Source organism: Diplotaxodon limnothrissa, linkage group LG4 (assembly GCF_057381915.1).
Source record: "Diplotaxodon limnothrissa isolate DT_005_m linkage group LG4, D_limnothrissa_male_GT1.1, whole genome shotgun sequence".
NCBI lineage: Eukaryota > Metazoa > Chordata > Actinopteri > Cichliformes > Cichlidae > Diplotaxodon > Diplotaxodon limnothrissa.
This window is the reverse complement of record NC_140599.1, coordinates 29,734,193-29,742,731: the sequence shown is the minus strand read 5'-3', so window position 1 is coordinate 29,742,731 and position 8,539 is coordinate 29,734,193. Positions and strand designations below refer to the sequence as shown.

General features: G+C 40.3%; 1 protein-coding gene and 1 non-coding gene across 2 annotated transcripts; one reads left to right on the top strand and one right to left on the bottom strand.

The window, feature by feature from the left end:
* Positions 1-1,002: 1,002 nt before the first annotated feature.
* dcaf7 (ddb1 and cul4 associated factor 7) lies at positions 1,003-7,620 on the top strand. The gene is made up of 7 exons (XM_085352812.1): positions 1,003-1,360; positions 1,676-1,834; positions 3,476-3,587; positions 3,695-3,813; positions 3,902-4,111; positions 4,360-4,477; positions 6,430-7,620. The coding sequence occupies exons 1-7, from the start codon at positions 1,223-1,225 to the stop codon at positions 6,600-6,602; spliced, it is 1,029 nt and encodes a 342-aa protein (XP_085208938.1). The 5' UTR covers positions 1,003-1,222; the 3' UTR covers positions 6,603-7,620.
* A 322-nt stretch (positions 7,621-7,942) lies between these two features.
* trnac-gca (transfer RNA cysteine (anticodon GCA)) lies at positions 7,943-8,014 on the bottom strand. The gene has a single exon. It is a non-coding gene; the product is annotated as a tRNA-Cys (tRNA).
* Between the last annotated feature and the right edge of the window lie 525 nt (positions 8,015-8,539).

Here is an 8,539-nt window from a genome sequence, read left to right as displayed (position 1 = left end):
TACTGCAAATATCCGTAAAAAGCTATGGAAAGTTGCATTTTTTACATTAAATTGCTGTATAATTGACAAATATATTTGGTTTTTTCTATCATGATTTTGGTAAAATAATACGTTGTCTACCTTAAAAATTAGGGTTACAAAACCAGTATACCGTATTGTCTTTTACAGATTCCACATTTTTTACACGGTATATTCCTGGCAACCACAGCTGCCGGTATTTTACCGTAAATTTGACAGATTTTTTTTTACAGTGTAACTGCACAAAAAATACTGCAGTACATTACACATTAACAAATCAGTGCGAATGCTGATTAAGCATTATGAAAAATGTAGTGTAGTCCTTATTATGCCATTGTACAACAAAAGCACACGAGTGAGAAGAAAGCAATCGTTGCAAATGTCATACATTATTTGATAGATGTAAGCTGTATGAATATGATATTACTAAAGACAATTTACTCATAGGTGATTTAGACTCATTGACGTACTGTTGCTGTCCCCAGAAAGGCAAAGTAACTAACATTCTTCGACTTTTTCCGCATGTAAAAGGAAATTGCATTTGTGATGAGATGATGGATTGTATGTTTGTCGGGAAATTTTTGGGAAGAAAAATGAGAAAATATTTGCTCTATTTCAGCATTTTCAAACACTGGTTCAACTTGGACAACTTGATTAGTGTTTCAGTTTGTTTTCCACGTTCACAAAATCGTTTCAGTTTTAATTATTTCTCAAAAGTCTATTTTTTATTTATTTTAGTAAACAACATTATTTTTCACAACTAGTTTTAGCTTTTAGTTTCGTTTTGGTTTAACCTGGGAAGAAGCACAGGCGTTACAGGGAGAATACAGCAGTTTCCACCTTTTAATCACCCGCTATTTACATCCAACCAGCAGGTGGCGGTAATGCATCTCTAAGCTTCTTCGCTGACCGCCAATAAATTCAAGAGTAGAGGGGCTTTTATGTTGGAAATACTAACCGGAAGTCATCTGGATATCGTGTGACTTGACCTTTTCTTCAGGTTGAAGCCAGCGATGGTACTCTTTGTTAAGTAACGTTGTGGTAAACGTTGCTTTCAGACAAGATTTGCTCATTTAAATAGCCGCTGTCGCCGTGTCTGCCGTCATTTGTTCATACAAGTTAAAGAAGCGGTCGAACTTCGCTTGTGGGACTACTTAAATCGCAGTTCGCTGACGCTGGTGTGTTGGCTGCAGTTCGAGGGGGGATGTCTCTTCACGGCAAAAGAAAAGAAATCTACAAATACGAAGCGCCATGGACGGTGTACGCCATGAACTGGAGCGTCCGTCCGGACAAACGGTTTCGGTTGGCTCTCGGCAGCTTCGTGGAGGAATACAACAACAAGGTGCGCAGTGTGGTTTGGGCCGCCAGCAGCTAACGCAGCGTTGACGAATTAATGCTAATGCTAGCTGCCCTAGCGTACAATAACAATGTCCGATCTGTTGTTATTTACCAGTAAAACTAAAACAACAACAGTGGGCATATGTGTTAATAACCAGCCCGTCTTTTGTTGTGTATTACTAATAATATCCCTTAGTAACGCCACTATAAATGGATAATTCTAACTCCGAACCCCCTTGGGAACAGTCATTTGGTTTCATTCCCGATATATCAGGTCGTCTGTTTGATATGACAGGAGATGTTTTTCCCTCCTGCACAGGTTCAGCTGGTGGGTCTGGAGGAAGAGAGCTCAGAGTTTGTCTGCAGGAACACATTTGACCACCCTTACCCCACCACCAAGATCATGTGGATCCCAGACACGAAGGGGGTCTATCCAGACCTGCTGGCCACCAGTGGGGACTACCTGCGCATTTGGAGGGTAAGAATACAGATAACTGTGTTTTATATAGGAAAATCCTGAACACGCTACAAAGAGAACAAGTAAAATATAATAGATAATATGAATTAAAACCGCGAGTTTCCAAAAGTGATTTAAAAGAAAACGGCAAACAAGACACGGTTAGAGTAGTATGTTGTGAGCAAAGGGGTCACCACACAGGAACGAGGGTGTTGGAAGACATGTATGAGTACAGCGTGATAGTGGTGAGGATCAGCTCTGTGCCCCTTCTTGTTTGCACTGGTGATGGACAGGCTGAGAGATGAGGTTAGACAGGCGCATCCATGGACTGTGATGTTCACATGATATCGTGATCTGTAGTGAGAGAAGGGAGCAGGTGGAAGAGAGTCTGGAGAAGTGGAGGTATGTTCTAGAGAAGATTAAATTATTAGAAGAATCAAAACAGAATATATGTGAGTGAATGAGAGGGTGACACGTGTAACAATGAAGACGCAAGCAGCATAGGTAGGCAAGAGAAGTGAAGAAGAGAGTGCAGGCAGGGGGAAGGGAGTGGAGATGAGTTTCAGGGGTGATTTGTAGCACAAGGATAGGAGGAGTGAGAGGGGAGGTTTACAGAGTGATAGTGAGATTAGACATGATTAGAAATGAGTACATCAGAGGGAAAGCTCAGGTTGAGTGGTTTGGAGCCAGATTTAAAGAGGCAAGGCTGAGATGGTTTGGACATGTCCATAGGGAGTGATGGCGAATATTGGTCAAAGGAGGCCTGAATATGGAGCTGCTAGACAGGAGTAAAATAGGAGGACTACAGAGAGAAGATTCGTAGATGTAATGAGAAAGGACATGCAGAGGGTTGGTGTGACAGAAGAGGATGCTTAGAGACAGGGTGAGATGGAGAGAGATGAGCTGCTGTGCTCTAAAAGCAGCAGTTGAAAGATGAAGAATAACAGGGAAGAGATCAAGATGACATCTCTTTATGACCTACTGGCTTTTAGAGTGATCATTAAATATTTTTAATACCTACTATTATGTTTTAAGTTGTACTCTAAAACAGACGGGGAGTAAGTCACCTGATTAAATGTAAGAGCCTGTGGGGCGAAGAAGAATTTGTATTAATTTAACTGGGATGAAATGAATGCACGATTCTGCTTGTTAAAGTCTTAGGAGATAAAATGAGCAGATAACAAATGTAACTGGAGGATCAGACAGCCAATTGTGTTAACAAATAAGAGCTATTTTGTGTCTCTGCGCTATGGAGCTTTGCTGTTGTTAAAAAAATATATATTAATAATACATCAATGACCCACATTTTACTTCTTTATTATGAACTGAAAGTGTCCCGCTGTTCTAACTATTACCTCATGGAACAAATGCATGATTGAATCCTCTTTAGTTGCTAAAAACATATCCAGCTGTTTTAAAAGCAGGAAATATTACATTTGTGAATTGTTGAGGACTTTTAAGAAGATGCATTTGGTCTTTTTTTTTTTTTTATGTTTTCATAGCAAAAGTAAAAACGGTATTTCCAGCCTTATTTAACTTGTCTGCTGCTGAAATGCACAACTGCATGTAAAAGGACTAAAAGATTTTTTTCGTCCTGGAGGCTGGCTGGTGGCACATTAGCTGGTAGCACTTGTTGTATAAGTCCTTGGGTTTGTGTTGCAGGTCAGCGACACAGAAACACGTCTTGAATGTTTGCTGAATAACAACAAGAACTCAGACTTCTGCGCTCCCCTCACCTCCTTTGACTGGAATGAAGTCGATCCTAATCTACTTGGTAAGTAACCCAGTATGTCATAAACTGTAAAGAGTTACTAAATTGAATGTAGTTTTTCTTTCTTTTGTGACCTTTGAAATCGTTAAGCTTTGTTGCTTTTTCTGCAGGTACTTCCAGTATTGACACCACCTGCACAATCTGGGGGTTGGAAACCGGCCAGGTGTTGGGACGAGTTAACCTTGTGTCTGGACACGTGAAGACCCAGCTGATCGCCCACGACAAAGAGGTGTGTGTGTTTGGAGCCCAGAGGTGATCCCTGTGTTGCTGTGTATGCACAGGAATATTTAATTGAATCCAGCTGTTTGTCTCTGCAGGTGTATGACATCGCGTTCAGCCGTGCAGGAGGTGGCAGAGACATGTTCGCCTCTGTTGGAGCCGATGGATCCGTCCGCATGTTTGACCTGCGACACCTCGAGCACAGCACCATCATCTACGAGGACCCCCAGCACCACCCGCTCCTCCGTCTCTGCTGGAACAAACAGGACCCCAACTACCTGGCCACGATGGCCATGGACGGCATGGAGGTGGGTTTGCTTTAAAATACTATAACACTTTTTTTTGTTTGTTTGTTTTAGGGAGCAAAAAAAGTAACATTTAGATTTTTTGGGGCATGTAATTATCAAAGTACCTCTTCCAGAGTTTTCCATTAAATACCTCAGCAGAAGGAGATTCCCAGAAAGACCTTAGCCATTTTGTAACATCAGGCCACATTTTATCTGTTTGAGGAAAATAGTTTTATTATTATTTAATTTGAAATCTTTTTGTTTAATAGGTGGTTATCCTGGACGTACGCGTGCCCTGCACTCCAGTGGCTCGGCTGAACAACCATCGCGCTTGTGTTAACGGCATCGCGTGGGCACCGCACTCCTCATGTCACATCTGCACCGCAGGTAAGCAAACTGCAAGCAGGCCTTCAGTAAAATTAGAACCACTCACGGAGATGTGTGATCTCAGGTACCGCTAAGACGTAAAATAACACACTTCAGTGTTTAACTAGAAGTTTATATTTGTGTTTTTAAAGGCTTGTAAGATACCAATATGCTGGATTTTGATTTGTAATATTAACTTATCTTTTCTTAGAAACAGAAAACCAGGACTCATGCTACAAAGTCATTCACTTGTATTTTGATATGCTTAAGACAAATAGCGACATATACAATATGAAAAAAACTACGTGTGGGTAATTTAACCATTTAGTGGGGCTTTATCCTTCAGTGGGAAATTTGTGAAATGTTGTGCTTGGCCCATTAAATACTGTTGTTCCATTTCCACAAACTACAAACACGCTCCATCTACCACAAGCAGCAGACTTCAAGCACACTACAAAAAAGTGTAACAGTCATGATTATTTGGCCATCAAATCTCCACCTGTCCATGTCTGTAACGGGCTATAATTGAGGCTTTTGACTGTAGTCGTATGTCCTGCTTCTGATGTTAGGGGCCATGAAATGTTTAATTGGTGCATTATGTAAAAGATTATAACATGCTATTTTATTTTTGTGGTTTTATGATATTTGGCAAACAGCTTCGACCATATTTGAGCAAGGGAGGTGCATTACCTACTGCCAAGCAACAGTGAAAACAAGCGACACAGCATGCAAAAACCCAAAGTTCACTTTCATTTATTTGTCTTCACATTTTTTTTTACAAAACTTTTTTTTTTTAGATTTCTTTTTAAATGTCAAAACATCTAGATTAACATGCAAAAACAGATTTGATCGGTCTTTGTTCGTTTCTTCAGAATTTTTAATTTGAAATAGCAAACTGTGTCCGTTCTTTGAATTATTTTGGTTTAGGAAAAATGCAAGTAGATAAATACTGAATGTTGCACTCACTCCCCACGCCGTGAGCGGGGGTTTCCCCTTATAGCCAAAATGTTTGCTGGATGAGGATATGGAGCGAAATAGTGCATGGTTTATTTACCAAATTTCCTCTTGTGGGACAATTAAATGATTATTCTATTCTATTTACAGTTTATTGTAGATGTTTTGCAGACCGTGAGGTTGAGATAACAAACATTAGAATTATCGGAAATTCCTTTTCTTGACAGTGTCAGGCTGTTTCTTTATGGGTGGTTTTTCTGTACCGAGTCTCACGTATTTTAGGACATGAAATATTGCATAAATGATTTGATTTGTCTTGTAAACCATGACCTTAACAAAGTGTAATGATTTTACTTTAAACACCAAAACCAACATTTGTCTACTTAAAATAAGTTTGGGCAGAAATACAAAACGATATTTAATAAAAACACTTTAGTTTTCTAAAAGTGTGTTGGGCGAGACTTCTCTTTAAAGAAGAGTGCTTTGCCTTTCCCATTTAGTTTTTTTTCTTTTTTTGTGGTAACTGAAACAACCTTCTCTTTGTTGTCAGTATGTCAGTGATTAAGTTAATAAAATCGGTCATAAAAAGCCCGTGGATAGGCCAAATATTCAGTGCAGCAGTTATCCAAATGTTGTGTTCGTTGCTGTAGAAAGTATAACAAAGATTCGATTCACGATTTAAGATGACTCTGCCGCACATCATCACGTCAGAATAGATCAGAACAGCAGTTTTCCAGCTTTAAGCCAGGGTCTGGATAGAAAGGTGCACCGTTCTTTGCTGCTTTTAAGAAAATTCAATATTAGCAGTGTGCTCATTTTGTTACATTTTCTTTAAAGTTATTTTGCCCAGCCCTGGCATAATTATGTTAGAGGAAGCACTTAAACATTTTATTTCCACCTCAGCACCGATATCTCTGCTTTGCCTGCTTCCCGGGTTTCCTTTTCTGTTCTTTTTTTTAAAAATTCATTAATTGATTGTTTACATTTTATTGTTCCCTTTTCTTTCCGTCTCCTCTAAGCTGACGACCACCAGGCCCTGATCTGGGACATCCAACAGATGCCACGGGCCATCGAGGACCCGATCCTGGCCTACACCGCCGAAGGCGAGATAAACAACGTGCAGTGGGCCTCCACGCAGCCGGACTGGATCGCCATCTGCTATAACAACTGCCTGGAGATCCTGCGTGTGTGAAGTCACGGAGAAGGAGCGCCATTTCAGATGTGGACTTTTTTTTCCGTTCTCATTCCTACGTTTTCAAGACGAGGATGAGGTGTCGAGTGAACTCTCTGAATGTGTTTGGAATATTAAACACCTGCGCCGCAATAACCTGGTTTACAATGTTTTTTCCATGTCTTTACTGTTATATTAACCGTGTTTAAGCACTTATTTATTTTGCTCACATGGTAGTGTTCAGCAGCTGGAAGAGACACGAGTGCTTTGAGCTGCTGCGTATGAAAGTCCGATTTTTGTACTCCTCGGTGTGATTTGTAGCCAGCCGTGTGATATTCATGAAGGGTTTACCTTCTTTGTACATTTCATCTGTTTCCTTTCTAAAGGTTGATACCAGCTACTGTAGGTGCCAGAAGATGGCCTCTCTAATATGTAGGAATATGTTGTAGCCTTTCTCGTGAATGCATACCTTTTTATCGATAATTCGAGGATTAATATATTGCAGTCTTGTTTACCCTTGTGGCAATTAAAGCTGTTAAATTTGGGTGTATGTACTCTCTTCAGATGACTGTGCCCAGCCTCAAGCTTGTGACTGGTGCAACTTTTCGAAAAATGTAAAATAACCTGAGAGGGTTCATGTTGTCACTGCAGTGGTGTGTCATCATATGTTGTGTTTTAGTTCGGCTGGCGATGCTGTGAAGCAACCGTGTACAGCAGCACTCAAAACCTACCAGAGCAATGTTGTTCAACCTTTTATTGCCCCCCCCCCCCCCCACCCACCCCCCAATTATTCAATTATTCTCCTCTTTGTCTTATTTTTACATGTAGAAAGTTGTGCTTGGAAAGCTGCATTTTTTTTTTTCATACGCGTGAGCTGTAAAAATGGGAGGAAAAAACTTTCTGACTGTTTATGTCTGCCTCTTTTTTTGTTGTTGTTTTCAGTAATTAAAGGGTCATGTCCTTGTAGCATGCCATTACAAGACAAATTGTACATACATATAAATATATCAACTCAAGTTGTTTGTAAGACAAGTGTTCATGCCGTAGTCTTTTTTTCTTTTCATAAAGTTTAATATGGAATTTACTCAAATAAATTGTATTCCTCCATGTCTTACAAACTAAGCCTTGTGTTGCCTTATTTCTTTTTTGCCCCCCAGCTTTTGTAAGATCATTTTACTGTTGCTGCCTTTGCATGGCACGAGTTAATCTATTTAGAAAGCTACTGCTGTCAGCACATTCATCCTGCAGTTCTCAGAGAGCCAGAGCTGTCTATTTACAGTTCGGGGTCATTTTCACCTTACGCTCAGTTGCCTCTCTCCAATAAACATAATTTCAGTTTGCGTTGGTAGAAGGGTGAAAAGAGGGGGCACCCGGATTTGAACCGGGGACCTCTTGATCTGCAGTCAAATGCTCTACCACTGAGCTATACCCCCTACGGGTGCGATACTGTCATTTTCTCTTCTTAGTTGTCAGTTCCCTGATAGGTCAAAAACACTGTTCTTGTAAAAGAGGTAGCTTTTTTTTTCAGTGCAAAAAAACCTCAACATTGCACTTCCCATCAATAATTTTAAGGTCTGATACTTGCTTTTCATAAGAATTTACTACTATTCCTCCTGAAAATTCTGAAAGGTGCAGCCTTCCAATTTTAAATTGGGCTAATCTGCTCTTCCACTCAGCTTTCTGTGCAGCTGATAAATTTAGATCACTCCCTAGAAGTCACGTTATGACCACTTATGCTGGGCACATGCTTTAAATTTGTCACAGAAATTAAACATGAACTTTTCTTTTGCGCTGACCCAAATTTTGAGCGGCGGATCACCACTGGCAACGGAAGCTGGGTTTCCAGGAACTGAGCTTTTTCATCAGTTTTCATGTGAAGAGTGGACAGTTTCCTTTTCACATGTCGGGTTAAGAGGAAGCCCAGGAGGATACTAAACTGGCTTCATCCTGTTGTGCAC

Excerpts from the sequence above, each read along its gene's own strand:
- dcaf7 (XM_085352812.1), top strand. The coding sequence starts at position 1,223 with ATGTCTCTTCACGGCAAAAGAAAAGAAATCTACAAATACGAAGCGCCA. Across the intron at positions 3,814-3,901 it reads TGATCGCCCACGACAAAGAG|GTGTATGACATCGCGTTCAG; the intron begins GTGTGTGTGTTT and ends TTGTCTCTGCAG. Across the intron at positions 4,478-6,429 it reads ATGTCACATCTGCACCGCAG|CTGACGACCACCAGGCCCTG; the intron begins GTAAGCAAACTG and ends GTCTCCTCTAAG.